The following is a 26,285-nucleotide window of genomic DNA, read 5'->3' as shown; positions in this document are numbered from 1 at the left end:
CGCAGTGCTTCGTCTGTCGTGAATTTCTTGCCTCCCAGATGGTCTTTAAGGGGTGCAAACAAATGATAATCACTGGGGCTAAATCCGGACTGTAGGGGGGATGGGGCAGAACTTCCCAGCGCATGTCGGCCATAGTTGTTGTTGTCACATTGGCCGTGTGAGGGTGGGCATTGTCAAGGAGAAGAATGACATTTCCAGACAACATCCCAGGTCTTTTCTTGCGAATGGACTTTCGTACAGCACCTCTCAACAATGTGGAGTAATACTGGGCATTAATCGTGCTCCCTTTGTCCAGAAAATCCACATGGATAATGCCCTTCATGTCCCAGAAGACACTTGCCATGATCTTTCCAGCGGACGACTGCGTTTTGCTTTTCTTGGGGGGTGGGGAACCTTTATGCCGCCACTCCATGCTGCATCTTTTGGTCTCTCGGGTTGAATTGTGCAACCATGTTTCATCACACGTGATGATGGATTGCAACAATTCATCACCTTCTGCTCAAAACTGATTCAGAAGCTGTTCACAGACAGTCCTGAGTGTCCACTTCTGATCGAATGTCAGCTGGCGGGGAACCCACCTTCCACAGATTTTGCGGAAGCGTAAGTGGTCGTGAATGATTGTCTCAACACTCCCGACACTGATATTCACTCAAGTTCGAGATATCAAGGTTCCACTGTATTTCAAAATCGCCTAGGAAATTATTACCCATATGCTTGTCCATATGGGTTAACAGTAATGCATTATGGAAATCCACAAAACGTTCTTTGTGAGAAATTTGGTTAAGAGAGGAATGATCAAATTAAGCATTTGTCCATTCGTGTTAGATTCTATAAATACCGGCAATATCTCTTTAGATTGTGTTAAGATTAGTGTTGATGCGTCGTGGTTCTGCAGGAAAGTATATTAAAGATATGAAAATTGCCACCAAAAACAAGATAATTATCTTTAAAAGTGATTTCATTTGGCTTGAAAAGAATGAGGTGTTTGTAGTTGCATTTTCTTCTACTTTATGCACTCTGAAAAGAAGTGTCAGTTTTGTTGACAGTAGAGAGAGAAGTAAAAATTGATAAACTAAAGAACTTTGCTGGGAAAATACATCCAATAAATTCATATTCACATCCAAAGTATATTTAAAGGAGGAAGGAAAATGAAAGGTATCGGAATAAATATTATTTAATGCCTTAAAAAAACATTAATTTATCTTGAAAGTGATTGGATATGAAGTCTTTCTTTTTCTGGCATTAAACATATGTATTTTAACTATACTTTTCACTATTTATTATAATTATTGTTATTAGCAATATTATTATTAATTAATCTATTTCTGAGAATGTATTTCAGTCTTCAAGTGTCTTGCTTTATATTACTGTGCTTTGAAGTGTTTATTGAAATAGGTCATAAATTATACTTCTTGTATAAAAAGCTAAAAAGTCAACCTCACGTCAATTCGGTGGACCCCACATGGCCATTTTCCTTGAAATTGCTAAATCTTACACATTTATATTCACTTAGGGGTCAAACAAGCGAGCTCCAGATTTTTTATGATTTTTTTTGGCATTCTGGGCACTGTGCAGTGGAGACCATAAATTTTAAGGCCAGCCCAATTACATCATGCGAAGCTGAAATAACATTTCCTCAATTCATGAAAGATTTTCACAATACACAGTCACAGAAAACAAAAAAAACTAAAATATAGCTGGTAATTAACTGCAATGCACCTGACAACTATTAAAATGTGGTTCTCTCTTTGGTTTGTTTAAAGTTGATTGTATTGACATTGTACAGGGTGTCCCAAAGAAAAGTATACCCTTTGGGCACACTTTTGTTTGGGACACCATGTATTTTGTATCTGAAGAAATTTTTGGTGCCTTTTTGCCTCTATATTTAATGGTTACCAGTCCTCTGCCTAAACATAACGTTGTTGTTGTACTAACCTCCCTGATTTTCCAAAAACTCCTGTAGCATGGCATTCATCCACAAAGACAACAGCTTTATACGAGTTTGCAAACTTAACTATTTCTGGGAGTGGAGCCACATCCCCATCCATAGAAAACATGCTATCCATTGCAATCACTTTCAATCTGGCATCTGAACACTCCCGGAGCTTCATTTCCAAATCTAAATTAAAGGAAATGGTTCCGTTACAAAATAAAAATATGGCCATTGTAGGACAATTGTACAGAGATGAATTGATATACAAACACTGAATATGAGGTGTGGCTGCAAAATAACCTGTTTTTTTTTACAGGTTTCTTGTTGTAAAAAGTAATGTCTGCATAGGTTCTCCCTTCCACTTGTGCACACACTTTCCCATGTACCAGAGCTTCATTGGACAGACTGTGTGTGCTAACATTTAGCAACACGTTAATATGAAATTCCTCACAAAACTTGGAAAACTGGCTACAAAAACATTCAATTTGTTGAAGGAAGTTTTGTACAGGGCTGCAAGATGACCCATTAACATGGAAGCATGCAGTCACAAATAAGCTAAATTAGCTGAAACTAGCAAAAAGTAGCAAAACTTATCTCCCATATCAATTATACAATACTTTAAGGTATCATTTGCTTTAGGAATCTTTGCAGGAAATAGTGGCTATGTATTAGAAAAGCTATGTTAACTCAAGATAACTGCTGCATTTTCAAGTTACAAATAAAAACATTATATTTTATTTTAATTCGAATGTGTGTTCTTTTTCTGTGCATTATTGGAAAGTTGTGAGTCTACTTAAGGACAATTATAGTGTCCAGTGAAGAAAAACATGCTAGAAGTCTTCAAAATAAGTACAAAATATAGTACGAAAATTCCTTTTCATGAATGGCCATTTTGTAGGCTAAGAACAAGAACAACTAATCGATTTAGAGATAAATTCGCCTGTCAGTTTCCTTCCCCATTTAGTTGTGTAGAGAACTGTTCAAGATGCAGGCAGTGGAGATGAAATTTTTAAGGAGTATATTGGGGAAGACTAAAAGGGATAGAATAAGGAATGAGGAGATCCGACAGACAGTGGGGGATGGTGAAGTTTCAGAACAAAATAGATCAGGCACAGATGAGATTGTTCGGACACATGAAGACTACCAGTAAGAGCTTACAATGCACAAGGAGTGGGAATAAGGTCAAGGGGGAGACCAAGATGTCTGTGGAGAGAGCAGATAGTGGAGAGAGTTAGGAGGAGAGGACAGGATTGGAACACCGTGGAAAGAGAGGAGTGATGGAAGCCAGGAATAAATGTAGAGGCTTGACTTCTATGCCTAACCAGCCAGAGGCAGGAAACAGCGAAGGATGATGATGTAAGTTCAATGGGATTTGGATTAATAAAAGCTGCAATTTTTCACATCTAAGGAGAAAAAAATCATGCACAATTTCTGGAATTCAAGGAATCCCTGGTGAGTAGCCACCCTGGAACACTGCCTGTCAAGGGCTAAGCACAATATCCCAGCAAGCAAACATCAACCTTAGCTTGACTTTTCTTGTTACCCAAGGTCAAATTTGCACTAAAAGGAGCCCAGTTCAAGTCTGTACGGGCAGTGAAAGCAAAAGCAATGAAACTCATGAACACTATTTCAGAAAATGACTTTCGGCAATGTTTCCAAGAGTGGAAAAAAATTAAAAGTGCAAGATTGTAAAAAGACCTGCACAAAACATGCACAACACATTAAAAAGTCAGAATGTATTAAAATCTTCCTCACAGATGGTGGAAGAGACCAGCTCTTCACTTAAATCTAAAAACATCTGATAAGGCACTGTAGTCATCACCCAACAGGGTTGACAAACAGCTGGGAAGGTTAAAAGTCTGTCTGAGGATAGCAAACTTGGCACATTCAATAAGAATATGCCGAATGCTTAAAACAACGTTACAAACATGACACATTGGAGGGTCTAGCTCTTGCAGCAAGTGACTATGCATTAGACGGCTGTGTCCAATATGCAGTCTGGTAAGAATTACTTCTTTTCGACGAGAGGGATGGGACGAGGAACGCCATGCACCTGTGGTGGGCTTAATAGCGAGAAGCTTGTTCCACATTTTCGCATCCCACTCGGCCTGCCAAGTGTCAAAGAAGGCAACAATGAAACACATTCTGCAGGTTGCTAGCTGTCAGAAGGTAGACTTGAACTCCACCGTGTGCATCAGCAGACTTGGCGGCAGCATCGACTGCTTCGTTTCCCTGTATGCCCACGTGGCTAAGGACCCAACAGAAGCAGACATCATCACTGGCAGATAAGGACACGAGCCGTCGGAAGATGTGTTGCACAACGGGATGCCTGGAATGTGGCGTCCAGTGCCTTGAGGTTGGCATACAACGCCGTATAGATGGAACAGGAAGGATGCAGCGAGTAACAAACTTTGAGACTCTAGGGCGAAGGTGCAACCAACTGAATCAACTGACTTGGATCCATCCGTATAAAACATGTTAAAATTGGGGTACTGCATGCGAAGTTCTAAGAACTGTTGCTGGTTTACAACCATTGGTGTTTCTGCATTGGGGGGGGGGAGTTAAACACATGTCTATGAATGGTGCAGGAAATTCACAATGGGGAGAGGCGGTAAGAGTGGAGAGACACCAGGAAGATCACTGTCAACACCAAGTGCTGACAGGATCTTACCTGCAAGAACACCAAATGGTCTAGTGGCACTAGGGTGGAGGTGGTACCTTGCCAGCCTATGCTCATCTGAGACAGTGTGATGTGATGAATGCAAGAGCATCGAGTGAAGATGGAGGAAGTAATTCACTATCAGCTGTTGTCTTCTCAGAGAGGGCGACAGCTCAGATGCCTCTACATACAAACTGGTGACCGAACTGGTACAGACAGCACCAGAACACACACGAATACCAGCATGGTAGGTGGTTTCTAGAATGCGAAGCCTACATGGGCAGGCTGACGAATACACAACTCCTCCATAATCCAGCTACGACCTGATAAGTGAACGGTGAACTGACTGGACCTACAGTTTTATGTGAGATACAAACCACACTATGTGCCTCCAGCAGGTATCTAGCCCTGGATCCCTTGATTGTAATGTGACGACGGAAAATCTGCTACATTGAAGGTTCAGTCCCGATTAGATCATTTGACCACAAATTATAGCTGGAATGAACCCTTGTAATTGTACTGATGTGATTGACGTGACGTGTCCATACGTGCTGGTCATAACTCTCCCTTGGAAAAGTATTCCTAAAAGAAGTGGGTCAACGGCAGGAGAAAACGGCATATGAGGACCGGCTACTAAAAAGTATAGTACTAACCCCCCCACCACCTCTTCGAAAACACTGGATACACCACTGACATAAGGACACTTTGATTTAGTTTATTTTACTTCACGTTTTGTGCGTCTTGGCTAATTTGCGGAGATGGAGATGAGTGATGAAATTTATGAATGACCATTGCCCGAGCAGGATTCAAACTTGGGATCCTTTGAAGGACACTTTTTGATGTGTCAAATAGGTTGCAAATCTGCACATTATATTTCCAATTATATTATGTAATGCTCACAGCATATTCTGTGCACGTCCGAGAAAAAAAATCTAGACCTGCCTATAACTGTCGAGTCGTGGAGCTGCTGCTGTGTAAAGAGAATGGAGGGACAAAACAATAAAGATACAAGAATTTCTTTGCAGCCTTACGAGTGCTTTGCAAGCACCTACAGGTCGCGGGAAGAGATTTGCTTTGGTGCATGCCTGTAATGAACATGGTTTTGTCTCAAACGAGATAGTGTGCCAAGAAATGTGAAACAGGCCTCCCCGATGGCACAGAGGTAACGTCCTGGCCTCATAATCAAGGGGTCCCGGGTTTGATATCCGGTGGAAGCATATAGTGGTTCGGATACCAGTTTAAACTGTAGGTCCAGTCTCGATTAGCCTTTGTGCAAAAAGTGGACTTAAAAGAAAGGAAAAACATGGTCAACATACACGATAAAATGGACAGCATGACGTAAGACAAGTATATTCGGGAACAGTTATTTGCAAATCTCCCTCCATGGACCGTCATTACTCTGTACCACAGCCGCATGAATGAACAGCTTCCCATTAAATCATGGAGGAAGGATTTGCATTCTTGTATTGAACAGTACACGTTCCGTTGATCACTAACTTTTGTTGCGACATGTACTACAGCAGACGTTCGCCTTCTTCTACTGCGCACCATGCAGCAACAATGTCGCCATAAGCCACATACTGAACTCTAAAGTTGGGCTCACCAATAGATGCAACGTACTTTTGTCCAAACGGCTTTCGACATGTATTGATCCAGCATGCCTTCTTACTGGCTTAAATGAGTCGACGGGCACAGGCATGCTTAATGTGGAACTGCACGAGGTTTGCGGCAGTGTGTTTCCTGTTGAATTGATCTAGAGCACAATTGCAGTCCTTGATGGCTGCACACATCTCCACAGTCCACCACGGAATTGGGTGTCGCTTCGCAGGTCCACTGGGATGTGAAATGAAAGCATGTGCATCAAGGACTCGTGGCACAAAGACATCTAGGGCGTCGATTGCTGACAAAGTCGACAAAACAATTTCAAGGTCCATTGCATGCTCAAACGCACCCCAGTCAGCCCGACTGAGGTGCCAGTGAGGAGGTTGTTCTGGTGTGTGCTGAAGATGTTCGAAAGTAAGAGAGGAACATGATCACTCCCACAGAGATCAGTAAGACAGTAAGAATGCTCCAAGATGTGGTAGAAGCAAGGCTGGGACTGCAAAAGGACACGTCCAATGTAGAGTATGTACCTGAGGACAGACTGAAATATGTAGGAGTTCCATCATTCCCTAACGTTGAACCTGACGGCTCACAGAATTGATCTACAATCTGACTCTCTGAACGAACGGAGTCCCACAAACAACGGTAAGAGTTGAAGTTGCTGAAAAGAACCAGAGGAAAGAGGAGTTGTTCGAATACAGAAAGGAGGTCCTCAAAAGAAAATCGCTCCTCTCTCATGATGTATATACAACATACAGTTATGAACTGTGGTAGATGAATGCACACAGCAACAGCTTAGAGGGAGGTGGTGAGAAAGAGTGGTGTCAAGTGGATGGAATCTCGAACACCAATTACTGAACCACCGTGAGCACGACAACCCTCAGGAAGCTTGTCCATGTTCTAAAGTGTATATCCGTTCAGTATTGCTGGTTCAGGTTTATTTGGGTGAAATGTGTCTCTTAGAGACAAAGAAGGGCAGATCAAATTCAGAGATCAACATCTGAAGTTCCTCGAGATGTGTGCGGAAACCATTAAGGTTCCATTGGAGACAAGAAGCCATAGCTGTAAGGATTATAGTAACTTTCAAGGTGTACTTTATTCTTAATCCTTGGCATCTTTATGAATTCATCTGCAGCTTCGTTCTTTATCATGTCCTCGGGTAGGGACACAGAGGATGGAGGGAATGGGGAAGAGGAAGTGGTGATGGGTGTTTTTAGTTGCACTTTAAGTTTCACCCTCACAGGAGAGCTGTCAGACTTCAGAATGAGTTCTCTCGTGTATTTCACAGCTGAATGTTTCTTCCCCTTAGACCAAATAACATGAGAGACATCAGTAACAGGTGTCCTCTGTGTGGATACGTCGCTGGTCTGGATGCCTACACTGCAATGTGTAAAAGCATTTGCAGCAGCAGTAGAGAAGTGCACAGGTAGAGTAGTGTGGATGCATGCAGACATTTTGCTTCGCCGGCAGAGATTTTCTGTTTCGACCAACTCTCTGATCTTCTTTTCCTCTTGGAAACTGGGGCAGTCACGATGCCAGACTGGTGCTCGACTTTACAGTTCACACATTTGGGCCCAGATGGACAGGACTCTGTGCCACAATGGGACTGACTGCACTTGCCACAGATGGCAGTGGTGGCCTTGCAGGAGGGCTGGAATGCCAAAAATGTTGGCATTTAAAGCACTGCATCAGGTTGAGTATGTACGGCCGGACATTAAGGCTGTAATATCCAGCTCATACTTTATTGGGGAGAGTGGTCGTACTGAACGTTAAGAAGTAGAGAAGCGGTTGGAATATGTTCTCCGAACTTTCTGGTATTTATGTGCTGCACAGCTGTTTCATGTTGGTCTGAGAGTGCCTCAAGGATCTCTTCCTCCTCAGCATTTAGCAGTTCAAAGTGGCAAATCACACCTTTGCAACTGTTCAGTTGACGGTGGGGTTCAACTTGAGCATGTAAGTCAGCCTAAGATTGTAGCTTTGAAAGATTGTTAGTCTTGCGATCTGTGCTGGTTTGGATAAGGAGACTCCCGTTTCACAGCATTTTGATTTCTGGTACGAGCTCTTTCTTCATAAGGAACGATGACAGGTCCTTCAATGTAGCAGGTTCTTGTTTCTTGGTTGTTTCAGATTCATCATTACTGTTGGTCTTCTACTGTCGTGGCACTGACATTGACCCTTGTGGGACCATCAAGGAGTTTATAATAAATAAATATACATAAATGACAAAACATCTTTATCTAGACATGTACCCTCTAATTTGTTTCATATATTTATGCCTTGTAATCAAGGGGTCCCGGGTTCAATACCCGGTAGAGGCACATAGTTGTTCGGATCTCACTTTAAACTGTAGGTCTAGTCCCGATTAACCTTACTGCACATAAAGTGGACTTAAAACACCAAATCAATCAATTGTTTCATATATTCCAAAGACACACATTTCTCATCAAGAAAGGAATGAACTTCACAACAAGGTTAACTTAAAAAGTTTAAGTGTAGAGAAAAAAACATTTAAAAAACCTTCAACACCATGAAGTTGTGGCAAGCCACTTACTCTTCCACTTCCAGAGTGCAGAATCTGTTATCTCTTTCTTCTTCACCATTATTGGAATGGTGGCTAACATCATAAGTAGGGCCACATAGAAGGGTGATTCAAAAAGTAAGGTAACAATAGCTCTCAAGGGTTTCATATTCCTCCTGTTCTTCAAATTTACCGCCAGGCTCTCAGCAGAAGAGCACAGCTTTATCACACAGCTGTTAGTTGAAACATATATTGCATCAGACCCTCGCAATATCAGTTGGAAGATGGCTGCATTTACGGAAACATGGTCAAGCGTGGAAGTGTGAAGTGTGATCAGATTTTTGCACCTAAAGAGCACCTCACCAGCAGAAATTCATCATCAACTGGTTGAGGTGTACGGTTCTAATGTCATGTCACGGGAACAGGTGTGGGTTTAGTGCACCGAGTTCGAAAACGGCAGGACAGATGTGCAAGATGAACAACGATCTGGTCGTCTAAGCTCGTCCACAACAGATGATGATTTGTGGGATGAAACATGAGTGCATCATGTGACACAGGAGACAAATGCCTATCCTGGGTGATATGAAAGTTCAGCAAGCCATCAGGACGTGGCTTCAGGAACTTGACAAAGATTTCTTCTATGCCAGTATTGATGCTTTAGTGTACCGACAGATCAAATGTTTAGACAAACATGGTGACTATGTTGAAAAGTAGTGAGTATCAGTGGCAGACTACTGTGTATCAACATATCTGCCTGTAGTATAAAGTTCGTCCTCGAGAGCTCGTGTAACCTTACTATGACGTATGTCATCATAATGATCTAATTTGAGTGATTGCAATTTTCTTATTTCTTTGATTTATATATATGTTAAAGACAATTTCGTCAAAACTGTTGCAACGTGCTTGTCTTTTATCGTGATGGACTGACAAGTGTAAATTCCATACACCTGATGGTAGCTGTATGAAGGACGGCAAGTGAATCAGTTCGTCTGAACCGTTCACTTACATAAGCCGATCTCGGTTTTCAAGCCGAATCAAAACAGTAAATTGGATTATTTTTTATGTGTCATATCTGGTAATAGGTAATATGAAAAGTTCAAACATGTGCTGAATGTGAAAATACAGACCTAACCATTGAGATAAAGGCAAGTCAGCACGAAGGACTGGACTCGTAGTAGGAATCGAGGTTCTTCATGGCATGAACGGGTCATGGAGGAAGGGCTCGTGGAATAGTTTGCGAGAAAAGTATGGAGGAAGACATGTAGACTTTGGTACATGCACGGGATATCAAAGAATATCCAAGCATGCTTTAGTTATCCAGGAAATCCATCTGGTGCTAACGTTAAATGAAGGTCAGGGACACCTTTTACTCAAAAAATATTTGTGCACAAAAGCAAGGTGGGACAGATATTTGAGTTTTTCTCCGTCGGTTCACTGAAGATTGAATCGAGGTATCAGGAATGGATGTAAGTAGCAAACTTTACTTATCGTAAGTGCTATTGGATTATTGCAAGTCAATCCTTGGATCAACGGATAACCTTTACTTCGTAATTATAGCTAGCTCTCGTGTGCGGTACATTATGGCATGCGGGAATTCAAGGCATTGTTAGTTTGGGCAGGAAGCGTATGCTTGGAGTAGCCATCTTGGCATGCATATACGTTGGAGCGAAAACAGATGTTGTAAATAACTATCATTGTATGTAATCTTAAATTCTATTTCTTCGTGTTTTTATCTTTTGTCTGGATTGTTCCAGCTCTTGTAATAAGTTTGTTGTGGGGTTCCGTGATGTAAGTAAACGTCCGTCAGCTGGTACAAACTGGTGTGTCTGAGGGATTGCTGTTAAAAAATCTCATTTCAAGTTTACCAATATCAAGAGCAAACGAACTTATAATTTGTTGAGCAATATTAAAACTATCGGAAGTTGATAGTTCTTTGGCTGAATTTGTATGTGTTAATCCGTCGTCTGGTTAAGTACATGTACTATACATAAGGTTAGCTGATTTTAAGAACGGCTATGCCAATATTTGTCTACATGAAAAAGATATAAAGTTCAAACAATGTAAAATAACTTGTCATCTGATCGGTGGCAATTTACGGTAATTTCCACGTTTAGTCGATGGATATTATGCTCATTGTTGTTCAAAATAAATAAAAATACATAGTTTATCTTCCGATGTTGTGTTGAAATTGAACCAGTTTATGCTCCTAAGTATATAGCATGCAACAAAGTGTGATTTAATGAAAGTGTTCTCTTCCGGGAGGGGGGTTTATTTCGCACTGGTCTCTCGTGCATAATCAGGCCCGTAGCCAGGAATTCCTTGTAGGGGGGGCTAAGTCAATCCTAGAGGGGGCAAATTTTTAATATACTGTGTCACATTGGCAGATATAACAGGGTACACAGAGACACTTGCCCCCTCCCACAAAAGAGATAAGTAACAAAAAAGGGATGATATCTTGAAACTGCAATGAACAAAAGAACATCGAGCAACATCAAATAGCAATATTTTGATAATGACCTTTCCAGATTGCCAAAGAATATGAAGTTTAACATAAATACCTAGGTAGGCTAATAGGGACTATATCTACTTGATATTTACAGGTCGATAATGTTAATAAATGATTAATATGCACCAACAACTTTGGGACTCTCTGCAGAACTGATTAAGGGAGCCCTTTATAAATCATGCTTCATAATGATTCCCTCTAGTTTCCTGTATGCAACATTTTTATGCACAAAGGAATCTAACGAGAATCCAACAACACCATTGTGTTGTGTTATGCAAGAAAAATAGAATTAATTAAATAATAATGGTTACATATTACCTACACTTTGATGAATTGTGTAAAAAAAAATTTTGTACTTGCTAAAACACTAAAATATGGGCCCACATTAGTCCACCACAGACTCTATTTCTTTAAAAAGGGAGACACTTACATCACTACAGATAACGTTTGCCTACTGGTTACGTTAACCATTTTCTAAAATATTGTGTGAATTGTATTATATTATAGTTAAAATACATTTTTTGACACCTGACAAACAAAAAGGAATCCTTTGATTGATCAATGACTTCTTGGATTACAGTGTCATCATTAATATTTCATATTAAGTTTCATAGAAAGAAATTGTTTTAATAGGGTGCAATAATTTCACAGGGCACCATGGCATTCTGTTTAATAAGAACAGCAGACATTGCGAGCAAAGCGAGCAAGAAAATTTTACGAAAAGGTTTTTTATTTGTATAAAATTTGAAATTAGGGGGGGGGAATTGCCCCTCTCTGCCCCTTGAAAGTGCCCTTGACCGTCTGGTAGAAAAATGCAAGGAACACGTAAAAACTAATTCCATCATGAGTATCCAATTGTCCTACTATTCTTAGATTCTCCTAGTCTTGTTTTTTACTTAAATGTTTGCTTCCCCTATAAAGGACTTTTGTCCAAGATCAGGGGGAGGGGACAATGCCCCCTGTAGTTGCAGCACTGTTTATGAGTGTCTCTTCATCAATTTCACGTCATCCTTCATTGTTGCGATTAGCTGGAAGTGGCAGGAAAGCAACGCAAAGTAACAAAATTCAAATATCCACTCCCTCTCTCTACCACACTATTACCAAAAAATAGACTTGGGAAACAAAAATTTAAGCAATTCAAAGTTCATAGCAACACATCCAAGAAAAACATCCAAACACATTAGGCACCTTTAATACAATACTACTCAAAATGTCACAACTGTTCTAGGTACTCAAAATTGTGAAATCATTTCCCGAAGTCCAATCTGGAAGGGAATTCACCCCCAAATCCTGATACGACATTATACGGAATCCCATACACCCTAATAAATCACAAAATCAATAAGTGTCTTTGTAATGTTGCCAGAGTAACACATGATATAATTGTAAATATTAGTGAGAATTCAAGGTAGGAATGTGTTCTGTATTTTTCACAGGGGGCAGAGCAGGCTCTCAGGGGGGGCAGTTGCCCCCCTTGCCCCCTCTCTAGCTACGGGCCTGTGCATAATTGTTATAAAAAAGAAAAAGAAAAAATTGGGCAAAGGGGTCACCGCCATTTGTGAGTACATGCAAACTTTGGACAAGTTTCTAGCATGTCAGCTATTATTGTTTAGATGAGCAAGGGACGGGAGTGAGGGAAATTGGCTGTACGTTAAAATATTGGCAGTTATATGGTAAGAGATGGAGTTGTCGTTAAGTTGATCTTTGTACAACTAAATGTCAGTTGGCGAATAATTCACATCCAATACAGGGTGTAGGGTTGAAAGGAGATATTCCTGTGATAAGATAAAGTTACGTTTGGGTGTATCTGGGAAATTTGCTAGTATTAGGTGAATAATCATGACGAACTATAATAACGTTTGATTTCATTGTTTAATCTGCCTTTCACTGTAAGATTTGGAATATCCAGACCCAAGGCTGTTGTAGAGTTTATATTCCTCGGGTTCCAAATAATTTTAGGGTGAATTTAGTTCAATCTGTAGTTCTTGTCACTGTTCCTAAGCTACGGAGACACACACGCAGGGGCATGATATTACTTTTTGATTCACCCTTCTATTTATGGTGAATAAAGGATCAAGATTTCAGTACAAAAACTAGGAAACATTTTGGGATCAAAAGCGGTATATAAAATGACATTTCAGTGCTCAAAATGGTGAATTAGGAAAATGCACCTCACACCTTTCAAAAATATGAAAAATGAGCATTGCAGTGTGTTTGTTGTGTCACATTTCATGTTTTGCCCAAAAACAAAATTTGCATGCCTCTAATCACAAGGAATTACTTACCTTCCTCATTAAAAATATGATTCTGTAGATTGAACCAATGTTTTTGAATGGTGCCACCTTTTTCATTAATAGCATCCTTACTTTTGATTATGGATAAAGCTTCTTTTACATTTCATTACTGCATGAACTTTACTTAAGTCATGTTTTGTGCCTATTGCTTTGTAAAAGTTTTCATTTCACCTCCAAAAATCTTTCTGCAATTGCAATAAATTGTGTGTTTGTAGAAGTGTCTAATTTGTCAATAAAATTATCCTTAAACATAGGTACGATTTTGTAGGTTTGTATTCTGCCATTTTTATGTGTATTTGATGAAAATTCTTTTTATTTTTCTATGTTAACCATTCAATGCAAGGGTACCCTGCTTTACCTTTCATATCCATGTGCTTGAAGCGGTGTTTCCTTGCTTTGCACAGGCGGATTCCATCAATTATGGATGCATGATTTAATTCATCAGATATAACAGCATCTTTTTCAGTTAGCAAGGCTTCAAAAAGTCCTGCGTTAGCATCAAAACAGCTTGGGTAAAGAATAGCATCTTGACGGCCATGAAATCTTGCTATTTTGTCCTCCAACTCCTGAAAGAGCAACAGAATTTACATAATATATCTACAGAAATGGGTGAGGACATACATATCAGCTATGAGTGCAACCTGACACCCTGACATGAATAAAACCATTCAGTATTCAGTAACTTCCCAACTAAACCCCATACCCACCCCTCAAAGCTATTCCCAAAAATCCATTCTCTTTACATGCCACCACAATTTTCGACAAGCCTCGAATGTTTTTCCATTCTAACTGTATATTTACTCTGGGCCTGGCAACTGTGCAGATCAAACACTCACTTTCGTTTCTGCCACCTTTAATCTGTAACTAAACATACAGACTGCACATGTGAAGATTTAAACTTTTCCAGTGTGGTGTATATTTTACACTTCCAATATATTGATAAGGGAGACTGAGCGAACAATGGAAATCACGATAATGCATCGCCTCTCCTCACAGTACGCTTACACAATCATGAAACCGACAACAAGCATACTGCTGGCAAAGCAGTGAAATTCCTTCGCCACTATCAGGTTCATCCACCTGTTAGAGGTAATCAACACATAAGAAGATGACTGAAAACCTGCAGGGTCGACATCATTTCAGAATAAAAGTTGCCCATTTCCATAAAACATAAACAAAGTTTACAAATCGCTGATGACTGAGAGTAAGAACATGTAAAGTGCCGCGAGACAGTCCTGTATTTCGAGGATGCTTGAAGCGTCAGGATAAGGTGATGTCGTCTACATTGAACCTGCTAGCAACCAGCGGAGATTGGGCCAGGTAAGTGTGGAGAGAGATGCACTCTGTCTCTTCCATCTTTCCTTTTCTTGACCTCTTGCTTTCTGTCAAAGCCACATCCCTGTCTCTCCAGCGATCCCCATTGTTAAGAATGGAGTCACACATCGATATATTTAATTATACATGGACGGATCAGAAAAAAAGGTTACAATAAGCATTCTGTGAATGCATGAAATACTAGATAAGTCATTGGTTTACCCGGAGGTGCAACACATGGTATCATATACTCGTAGCGAGTTTCAACAACTTTACGTTTATCATCAATGGCATAATAGCTGATGCAATAGTGAGATGCTTGCAGAATTGGTCTGCCGTGAAAGTGCGAAGTGTCATATGCTTCTTGTGGGCGAGGAATGTTCCGGCAGTGGATATTCTTTGTCAACTCACAGAAGTGTATGGTGAGAGTGTTATCAGTAGACGTGTTGCAAAATGGTGTAGGCATATGTTAACATGGTTATACTTGCCTCGTTCTTTGGATCCCCAGGCGGCATCAAAGAGCGCTGGTTTCCTTTGGAAACCAGATCCTCCCACCCTCGACAATATTGCAATCCTGCGATGAGTGCAGGGTGAGCATGCTGTCAACACGCTGGACGTTACCAAGTCACTTCCTCCCACAAGGCCTTCTCTTCGCCGCCTTTCACAAACTCCGCAACAAGAGAGCGGTGTGAGGTGCGTATGCGAGTTCGTATTCTTGGATTGACAAGTGTATTTTTTTTTATCTACTTTATTGTTATATCTTAGAAATATTACGGGAAAACAGAGTTTGTATCGACATGTGGCGACAGTGGGACACAACCAAAGTTCCAGATCATTCAACAAACCAAGGTAATCCTCAACAAAGCACTTCCGGAGCACCGAACAGAAAAGTATCCAAAACCAAAACGTTGAACAAACATAGTCAATTATTTGTGTGTAATGTGCACGAATATGTCGAAAAGAAAAAGCTAGGAAAAGGAGCCATTGCAGAGACAGCCAAAGTATTAAAGTTAGACAGAAAAACCATGTGAAATGTGATTAGGAGAGGTCCAGTCACACCAAAGCAGCCTGGAAATAAAAAGAGAAAATTTAACAAAGTGGATGAGATTACTTGTGATTTTATTAGACGCGAGATTTACAAGTTCTATAGTAAAGGACAGTCACTGACAGTGAGTGAACTATTGAAACTTTTAAAAAGTGTGTCGGACTTCCCTTATGAAGAAACAACGCTTCGAGAATTAATAAAAAAACTTGGTTTTCGGTTTGGTCGCTTAAGGAAAAAGAATGTAATAATGGAATCGGCGAGAATTGTTGCTTGGAGATACCGGTATCTACGGAGACTACAGGAGCTGCGTCCAGAAGGTTGCAAACTCATTTACTTGGACGAGACTTGGTATGACACCTAGGATGCAGTCAAGAAGGGGTGGGACGATGGTACATGCAATTGTATTTTGAAGTCGCCATCAGGGAGGGGGAAACGTATGATTGGTGCTCCATGCTGGGGGCAGTGAGGGATGGGTACCAAATTGTCTCTATCTGTCAGCAAAGAACATTGGAGATTGCAAAGTGGACAGCCATGATGAAATGACAGTTAAAGTTTTTGAAAATTGGTTCGAAAATTATCTTTTGGCAAATATGCAAATCGATACAAAATGCGTCATTATCATGAATAATGCTAGTTACCATTCGCGCCTATTGGTCAAAATCCCAACAATGAATACCAAGTTGCAGGATATTGTTTCGTTCATGGGACAGCACAGGATCCAGATACCAAACCCAGTTCCAATAAAAGCAGTTTTATTAGATGTTATTAAATCTGCAAACATAAAAAAAAGATATGTAGTGGACGAGCTTGCACACTCACGTGGACATGAAGTGTTGCGTCTTCCCCCTTACCATTGTGTGCTGAATCCAATCGAACTAGTACGGTCTCACCTCAAATTGTTCGTGCGGAAAAACAATGTGACCCCTACACTGAGTGCTAGCATGTGTCAGCTATTGCGGGATGGTGCAGCGACAATTGACTCCCAGCTATGGTCATCATGCATCAAGCATGTTATCAAGATTGAAAGCCAGTACATGCATCATGACACTGATCGTAACCAGGAGCGATTCATCATTCATGTTGGAGAGAGTGACGACGATGAATAAAGGTAAGCCACATTAAATTATCTTATTAAACATTATAAAATGCTATGCAAGATTGAACGAATCAGATGATTATTATGATGTATTTTTGTGTCACAGAAATAATGAAACATCATAATTAATTATCTGTGTCGATTTATTTATTTATGTCACATGCTTTGAGTGCAGTGCCTTAACGCGTTGCCTGGAGCTTTGTTGGGGTGGTCTTGCTAAGGAGGTCTTGGCTCATTTGAAGAAGGGCGGGCAGGGTACAATTCCAAAGGCAGCTGCCTGGGGAACCAATGAATGCAACAACTATACGTGAAACCATCAGACGCAAACAACCAGGCATGTTGAGTGAGGCTGTCATCTTCATTCATGACAATGAAAGAGCCTATCTGGCCCGCCAGACTTAACAATTGTTGCAACATTTCAGGTGGGAAGTGTGGAACCAGCCCCTATACACCCCAGACTTGGCACCCAGTGACTTTTTCCCTTTTCCCCAGCTGAAAGCACACTTGTTTGGAACACAGTTCTCGTCCGAGGACGACGTGCAGTCCACTGTCACAAAGTGGTATGAGCAGGGACATGATTTCTACCAAGATGGCATCAACAAGTTGGTCGGTCCAGCAGTTTGAACAATGCCTCAATTGCCTTGGCGATTACGTAGAAAAGTGAAGTGTGTGTAGCCTTCTTAGAATACATCATCAATTCATAACAGGTCATTCTGTGTTTTCTTTTCATTTGATGTAACGTTTTTTTTCTGATTTATCTACATATGAATATACAGTGGAATCGTAATTTTACATTCCCCAGTTTCAGATTCTCCCACATTATACATTTAATCTTGATGGGCCCAACAAAGCAAAACGTTATGAAATTTTCCTTGATTTTACATTTTCCTGTATTTTATTTATTTATTATTTTTTTTTTTTTTGCTTGGTCCACTGAAAAACGTAAAATAGAGGTTTCACTGTATTAATATGAAGAAAATAGGAAGCATGTGTTCAGACAGTTCAGGAATAAATATTGTATAACTTAGCTAATAAATGTGAGGTCTTTCACTTGTCCACCTACATTGCTACACTAGCATTGTCCATTGCAACAATCTGTTTTTTTTTCCCATCTAGCAGTTGATGCATATCATAATATGTGATGTCAAATATTATATTGTGTGTGAAATTTTTATTTGAACAGCTTAATCCTAAGAAGGTTCTGTTAATGAAGCTACAGCTATAATCTGTTTCCTGCTTCTATTACCTATTCTGATGTTCTGAGCACTCATTTACATCCTTACTTTACGAGATTTAAATGTCAGTTTTTACATTTCTACCATTCTAAATAAAAGTTGATTTTGAGGATTGAAGATGAACTGGTAGAACAGATTTGATAACAAATGCAAATATGTATTCAGAAGTGTGGAATTTTTCTTCCTCTATTGACAAAACCACATTAACTGATCATGTTCCTTACTCCGGATTTACAAATACCAAATTGAGGTCACACATTTTATTAACTTAAAAACATGGGGGAAGGGTCCATTTTTAATTAGGCAATGCATCTACCCCATAACTCATTACACAATAGAATCAGAAATTGGCGGGAAAAAATTGACCTAGATTTGTATCCAAACTAAGAAAACTGTAATAATCATCTTCATTCAAGTTACATAAGGTGTCCACATGAAACATCCCTGATTTCAAATTACAATCATGAGGAAACTATTAGGCACAGAGCCTTGTGGTTTGTAGCACCATGTAAAGCAACTCCTTTTTATTGGTTTATTATTATTAACGTGCTGAGTAATTAGTAATGATGACAGCAGTACAAAACAGAGCACAGTGCATGGTGTGATATGGGAAACAAAACTGCCAATTTCAGTCCAAAGACAGAACAGAAGCCACCAGATGTAAAGACAGACAATCAAGGATTGGCATGGCAAGTTCCTATCCACTGAGAATGTTAACAAACAGTCACGCAGAATGGCAGTTCTGGCAGAAAATGCACGTCTCATGAAATGTAGAGGTGATCAGAGAGGCCTTCAAGAGAAGCCCATCAAAATTCACTTGCAGAGCGTCACGAGACCTGAACATCCTACGCTCAACAGTCACACGGTGCAGCACAAAGGTCTTTGTGTGCATGCATACAAAGTGCAAATTGTTCAGGTGCTGGAGCCACAAGACAAACCACAATGAGAACAGTTTGCTATTGCAATGTTAGACTGAATCGAACAAAAGCCGAACTACCTGAGGAATGTGATTTTCCATGACGAACCAACCTTCCACACAAATAACTTTTTGAGATGCTTCACATGATGCTCTATGTTGAATAGTTTCCTCACAATTGTAATTTGAAATCAGGGGAGTTTCATTTGGATACCCTGTAATTTTCCAATCTTGTGCTATATTTCCATAATCAACTTTACAATCATAATTACCTTGTGAATATCCTGGGTTCCACAAATAAATCGTACAGAGCTTAATCCCGATCCATATTTATCAAGAGCTTCCTTTCCTGCAGAAATCACCTCAGGATGGTTCTGGGAAAAAAATGGGGTCTTGGAAAATATTCAACTTTTCTATCCAACAATAACATAACCTTCTTAGTAGCAGCTATGGGGGAGGGGGGGGGGAGGGAGAGAATGTGTAACTACATCTGACCAAAGTATTGTCTCTTGTCTGTTGGTAACTCACTCCCACACCAGCAGAAATCATTTTCATCATTACGAAGGAGTAACATATTAGCATTATGAAAATGTGTTAATATTGCATTTACGCGTGTATAATATGCACCCTGGTTTTTGATAGGGAAAAGTGACAAACAATTATATCTCGTATATAATGCACAGTACAATTCAGGTTCAAGAACTGACTTACTTAGTTGTACGTCGTAAAGCTGTTGCTATGCCGATCAACATTGAATGACACCATTCCAATTCAATGAACCACCTGTTGCTAACTTATGTGGACCAAGAGCAGAACATTACATTACAAAGTGAAAAATTGTGGCACATGGCCTTTAAACTTTTATAAGTGGTTTTGCTCATTTCCCCTTTACTTTTTCTAGAAAAACTTCAAAATATATACTTTTTGTATGACTACGAAACATTTATAGGAGGCACATTCAGGACCCTCAAGCTAGCAGCTAGCAGCACAAGAGTTCCTCCAGTAAGGCATTTACACACTTCATATGTCATATTAATTGGCCAGTAATACATTTTAATTATTTTCTATTTCCTTATCTTTTATTTCATACAAAGTACCATAAAAATCAGAACATTCCTTCATTTTGTAATGAGCTTATTTCAACCGCATTGCACGTAAGTGTCGCCATTTTGAATGGAATACTATTGCCATATTCAGAAACTGCAGAATTCAAGCTTTACAACGATATATAACATGTTAGGGTTCCATAAAATTAAGAAATTATTTCGTGCATAATATGCACCACACTTTTTGGGGGCAAAAGTTTTGGAAAAAAGTGTGCATTATACATGAGTAAATATGGTAATGTGTTAGGATATTAGAAGGAATTGTAGCTATAATGGTGATATGATTCGAACAAGTGTTCTCAAGTTACCAGCCAGGGTAAATCAGCATTAGCTTGCAATGTTTTGAGCACATACATTGTTCTCATCTTCAGGGAATGTAGAATTGGAGACCAGTGTGAGGTTAAATATATAACTATGATGGAGAGAAGCTTGGACACTGTCTTCATATCGGTTCACTCTAGATCCTCATGTTTTATTGGTGGGTATCGTGCTTTAACGTAGAAGTGGATTCCAGGCATGACTGAGCTGGAGTCCCTTGTCGCCGTTGAAACGAGGGGTAGTTGAAAAAAAAAAAAAAGTTTCCCGAATGTGCATTTCCAGAAAGCATGGAAATTTTGGGTTGGCGTATGTTGTGGTTATATGGGCATCATCGTTCTTTTGTTGCCCAATGCACAACCTTTTCCTTGCAGAGGTTGCCAGCATACTGCTGTGTTGAAGACAGGAATAGTTGAGAAGTATGTTGCAATCGTGGACAAAGGATGAGGTGCGAGGTGTTGTTCGCTACGAATGGGTGGGACTTCCAATATGTCATGTGATGGACAAATAAAGGAAATGAAAATGAAAATTTTGATTCTTCTCAACATTGAACCAAAGTATTTTCATCAGTAAACAGGACACACAGATTTACGAACAGGGTTTCTTGAAACTTGTGCAGCAGTATGACAAGCGCCTGAATGTTGCTGGGGACTATATGGAAAAATAGTGTAATGATGCCTCTTTCTGCTCATTTCATGTTCTTTCTACAGAATAAAACTTTCTGCTGATGGCAGACTAGGGAAACTTATTTCCCAACTATCCCTCGTACCTGCTATCTAGGGAAATTGCTATGGCTTCTTTTACTCGACGGTCCCAGTAGCCGGAGCATTTGGCCACGATTTTTGTATCTGCAAATGAAATACTGTGCCCACAGGTAATGCTGTGTTTTGCTGGTCCTGACTCTTCTGGTTGGAATAATCTGATGTTCACTGCGTTGCTGTTCAACGGTGTGCCCTGTATGTCCTATATATGGTTACGGCTACATGAACTCCAAATATAATATCCCTACCTCGGAGGAGGGCTGATGATATTTTAATATTTTTCAAATTCCCTGAGATTTCCAGGTTCTCCAGGTGTGTGGGAACCCTGATGGTGTCCAACACTCACAGGGTACATGGTATACTTCTGGAATACGGAGTTCCGAGTCATCTTTAACAGAGAGGAGTAGGATCTTGGTCTTCAGTTGTGGTCTCATCAGTCTCCAGAATGATGATGAAAGGAATGTATGTGCTAGAAACATTGCACCGATTTAACCTGACTCGTAATCCGAGAACACTTGCTAGAACAGAAATATATTGCATGCAAGTGGTGTAATTGTAAATAAGATGATAAATACCCCAATTTACATGTTACACAATATTTTTATTATATTTGCACGTCACTAAGTAATTAGAGACATTAAAAAAATGAAAATGTTTAGATTCACTTTATGGTAGTGATCTGAAATCTAACATCTGGGTGGCTACTTTAAGACCATGATAAAATTCAAGTAAAATTCCAGGAGTTCAAGGTGAACTTTCCAAAAATTCAAGGGTACAAGCAGATGTTTCTTTCCATTTCAACCTCATGTGTTACTGCCTCTTATCACCCACACAAACATTAACAATATGATTCCAATGTATCCAAATTCATAACATTTTAATTCAATTGAATTAAACGGTATTGTATATTTAAAATATTTAATTTAAGGTGTGAAGTTTACATTTCCCACTTCACATACTCAGACTCGAAATCAACAAACACAGTCACAAATGTTACGGGATATACTAATCAATGAAAAATTATTAATTTTATAAGAATTTTGGACTGAAATTAACTAATCAACATCAATATATCTTGCAATAATCTTCCAGGCTGTCAGATAAATTGTTCTGCAAAGGATACTAGCAAAGTAAACTGATTGTGAGAATTCTGTTTTATTTTCCAAGCATCTTTCTTTTCCTTCCTTGATAAAAATGAAAGTTAAACTGTGAACAATTTGTCTCAGGGCATTTAGAAATACATATAAATTCAATGGGATTTTGATTAATAAAAGTTCCAATTCTTCATGTCTACAAAGAAAAATTCATGCAGAATTCCCGGTGAGCAGCCACCCTGAACTTATTTATTACTAATGCAAGTATGGAGCAGATATTGCAAAAACAACTTACTGAGAATCCAAGATAATTATTGGAGCAGAAATTGAGTACTTTCTTTGAATACCCCTTGACGGTGACTCCTACACCCTGCTGTGAAGTAAGGATATGTTCATTCTTCCAGGTGCCTGCATCCACGATCTTCACAAGCTCCCCTTGCATCACTTCTCTGAGGAAGGGTTGTGCATGAGTCTGGCATCTGAGCATGTGGAAAGTCCATTTCGGGAATGACTGCACACCTAGTACACAAAACTCCATTAGTCAAAGAATTATTAGAAATTTAAGATTTAAAAATTACACATCACTGAACTTACAAGCTCTGTGCCAGGATAGTTCCACTAATTCTTTCCTCCTGCACCAAAATGGTTATTAGACTCTATTTTGCTTTTTTCCTGTAAAAATTAGAACAGCCAAAGCACTTTTACGTGTAGACTCCCCACACCTTCTCGGTCATGTGTTAAGTGCATCATTGTTATACTTGTGACCAACAGTGTGCTAGGAGCAACAAAGTTGCAAGCCACATGTTTCAGTCATAATGACCAACACGGTATGATTATTGTGTGCCAGGTTTGGTCATTATGTTCGACGTGGCAGAGAACGTGTTAAACATACATGTTTGCTGATTGAGTGATTTTTAAATTACTGGCATATTAGATGAGACTATTTATTTTTGGTCCTTAATGTGATAACAAAACAAGGCACTGACAAAAAACAAAATGGACAATAACATATATGTATATCCTTTTAGAATTAATTTCCTTACTGAAAACTGAAACAGAGATCAACTTTGTACCAGTAGCTAAAACCAAAAAATTCAAAAAAACATTTCTTTCCTGAATTTACATACACTTCTCTATTTTTCTACATAATTTCCTTGCCGGTTTAAACATTTATCATAACGAACTACAAGTTTTTGGATACCCTCCTCATAGAACTCTGCCGCCTGTGATGATAGCCAGTTATTCGCGATTGTTTTCATTTCTTCCTCAGTGTCTAAACGCTTGCTGCGCAGGAATGACTTCAGATAGTGGAAGGTCTGGACTGTATGGAGGATGATCGAATACTTCCCAGCCAAAAGATTCTATCAGATCTTGAGTTAGAGATGCAGCATGTGGCCTTGCATTGTCATGAATCAGTATGACACAGGCTGACAGCATTCCACGCTGTTTGTTCTGGATTGCTCGATGAGAGAGAGAGAGAGAGAGAGGAAGAAGAGAGAAGAAAGAGAGAGAGAAAGAGAAGTTTTCTTAGGATCTCACAGTAGGAAGCTCAGTTAATTGTTGTTTCTTGCGGTAAAAGTCCAATAACAAAACACCCTGCCTGTTCCAAAACACAGCTGCCATGATCTTGTGCTTTGAAAGTGTCCGTTTTGCTTTCCACTTTGACCGACAATGATGTGTTGACCATCCACCATACAGTCCAGACCTTGCATCTAGTGACTACCACCTCTTCCGCCATATAAAGACCTTCCTGGGCGACAAGTGTTTAGACACTGATGAAGAAGTAACAACAACCATGCGTAACTGGCTATCATCACAGGCAGCAGAGTTCTATGAGGAGAATATCCAAAAACTTGTAGTTCGTTACAATAAATGTTTAAACCAGAAAAAAAAATATGTAGAAAAATAGAGAAGTGTATGTAAATTCAGAAAATAAATGTTTTTTTGAAAAACATTTACTTACTTAATTTATATTGCAAAACGGACCTTACTTAAAAAATAACCCTCGTATAACTGTTGACTAAAATCACTGTAGCCTACCTATGATAAAAGTCAAAGCTATAAGTGGCAGTCACCAACATGGAACCCAAAACCCAGCCATTGCAGCCTACCAAGATGCATTTTCCAGATGCAATTTGTTGAAGAGAAGTTCACACTTTAGTTCTTTGCAAATGACCCCCGACACCTCTAAACAAATACATTTACATTTGAGACTGCTTTATATGTACCTCAGTTCTGCGTAATTCTGTTTTATATGTAAATTACTGCAGGTCCCGGCAAAATATAATTTTAAAATGTGTTAATTAAACCTTATGGGTACATAATACATTTACATGTAATTCAGTGTTATACGTACTAATTTTCATAAAATGGTTTTGTATGTAACCAAGATACAACAATGTCACGGAAGTGACAGTTTTCAGTTGCTACTGGTCAGCCATGGAGAACAGGAAGAGGAAAAGTTACACACTTGACCAGAAAGTAAAATTTATGCAGGAAGTGGATGCTAATCCACATAAAACTAAAACTGAAACCGCTGCAAATTTAGGCTTCGCTTATACCACACTTTGCAGTCATTAGTTAAAGATAGAGTTGGAAAAAAGCTGGCTTTTTGGAATGGATGGTTTTTTCCCATAAAAAGCTGACTTTCTTGGGGGGGTAATGGAAATTTTGGCTTTTTAGCAATTACACTGGTCAACAAGATTTTGCTTATCATTGCTTTGTGATGAATTCTTATAGATTTCGACCCACTAAAAACGAATCCGGCAACGATTTTGTCGAAATATCAACATTTTGAAAGATATTAGCATGTTTTGTTCTCTCGCACTGCTGGCTTAGCCACAGCAATATGGGTGTATTTACTCTTACAGTTTCTAGATGGAAGCACAGTTGCTGTTGATTTTAACTCATGTAAGGGTTCGAAACTGCCCCTTCATGTCTACCCCGTCTGTGTAGTTTACCTATTTTTATCAGTGCATAGTAAATTTGAAGAGTATAAGCACTCACCTGAATTTCTCCTTTGGCCTTGTTGTTGTGTGTTTCTTCACCACTATGTGTACTACTTCAGTCTGGGTGTGTGTTAATCTGCGTTAAGTTCATTTGCTTTGTTACGGAACAGCATGTCAGCGGGTCGGAAGTGCAAATTACATGCAGACTCGTTCTGTTATGTATGTGGATACTATAATTTGTGAAGCCTATAAAGCGTACTTTGGAATGGCTGTTGGTGATCTGGACAAACCATGGGCTCCACATGTTACGTGTGGTAACTGCAGGTCGACGATGGAACATTGGTTGCGTGGTAGCAGGAAAGGCATGCCATTTGTGATTCTGCGAGTGTGGAGGGAACCTACAAACCATCATGATGATTGTTACTTTTGCATGATCGACCTGCCACATTTCAAGAGAGGGAAGAACAGGCGTCAGCTACAATACCTTGACATACCATCCTTCCCAGCACCTGTTCCTGACAGTGAAGATCTTCCTATACCATCACCTCCAATCGAAATCACGTTTGCGGAAGAAGGTAATGATGTGGACAGTTCTGGTGACCATGTTACTGATGATGAGGATAGCAAGAATCCTCATTTACTGAACCAGAAAGAGCTAGATGACCTTATTCGAGACCTGAATTTACCAAAAAATAAGCCTGAACTTTTAGCTTCACGGCTGAAGGAGTGGAACTTGCTACTTCCTTCCTGTAGAATAACAAAATACAGAAAAAGACACCAGTTTTTTTTTTTCTGTGGAAGAGTCGCTATGCTACTGTTCTGATATAAGTGGTCTCTTTAGTGCAATTGGCTTTCAGTACGAACCAAAAGAGTGGCGTTTAATTACGGACAGTTCCAAAAGTAGTCTGAAGCCAGTTCTTTTACACAACGGCAACCAGCATCC

General features: G+C 39.6%; 1 protein-coding gene across 1 annotated transcript in view; it reads right to left on the bottom strand.

Moving 5' to 3' along the window:
- The window catches only part of LOC145998290 (2-amino-3-ketobutyrate coenzyme A ligase, mitochondrial-like), an 84,030-nt gene that overhangs the window by 38,127 nt on the left and 19,618 nt on the right, over positions 1-26,285 (bottom strand). The window contains 4 exon segments of the mRNA XM_083134692.1: positions 1,936-2,119; positions 13,871-14,078; positions 19,391-19,492; positions 22,690-22,913. Coding sequence (XP_082990818.1) covers positions 1,936-2,119; positions 13,871-14,078; positions 19,391-19,492; positions 22,690-22,881 — 686 coding nt within the window. The 5' untranslated portion in view covers positions 22,882-22,913.

This window comes from Lepisma saccharinum, chromosome 14 (assembly GCF_977018435.1).
Source record: "Lepisma saccharinum chromosome 14, izLepSacc3.1, whole genome shotgun sequence".
Classification (NCBI taxonomy): Eukaryota; Metazoa; Arthropoda; class Insecta; order Zygentoma; family Lepismatidae; genus Lepisma; species Lepisma saccharinum.
This window is presented reverse-complemented; position numbering and strand designations above follow the sequence as displayed.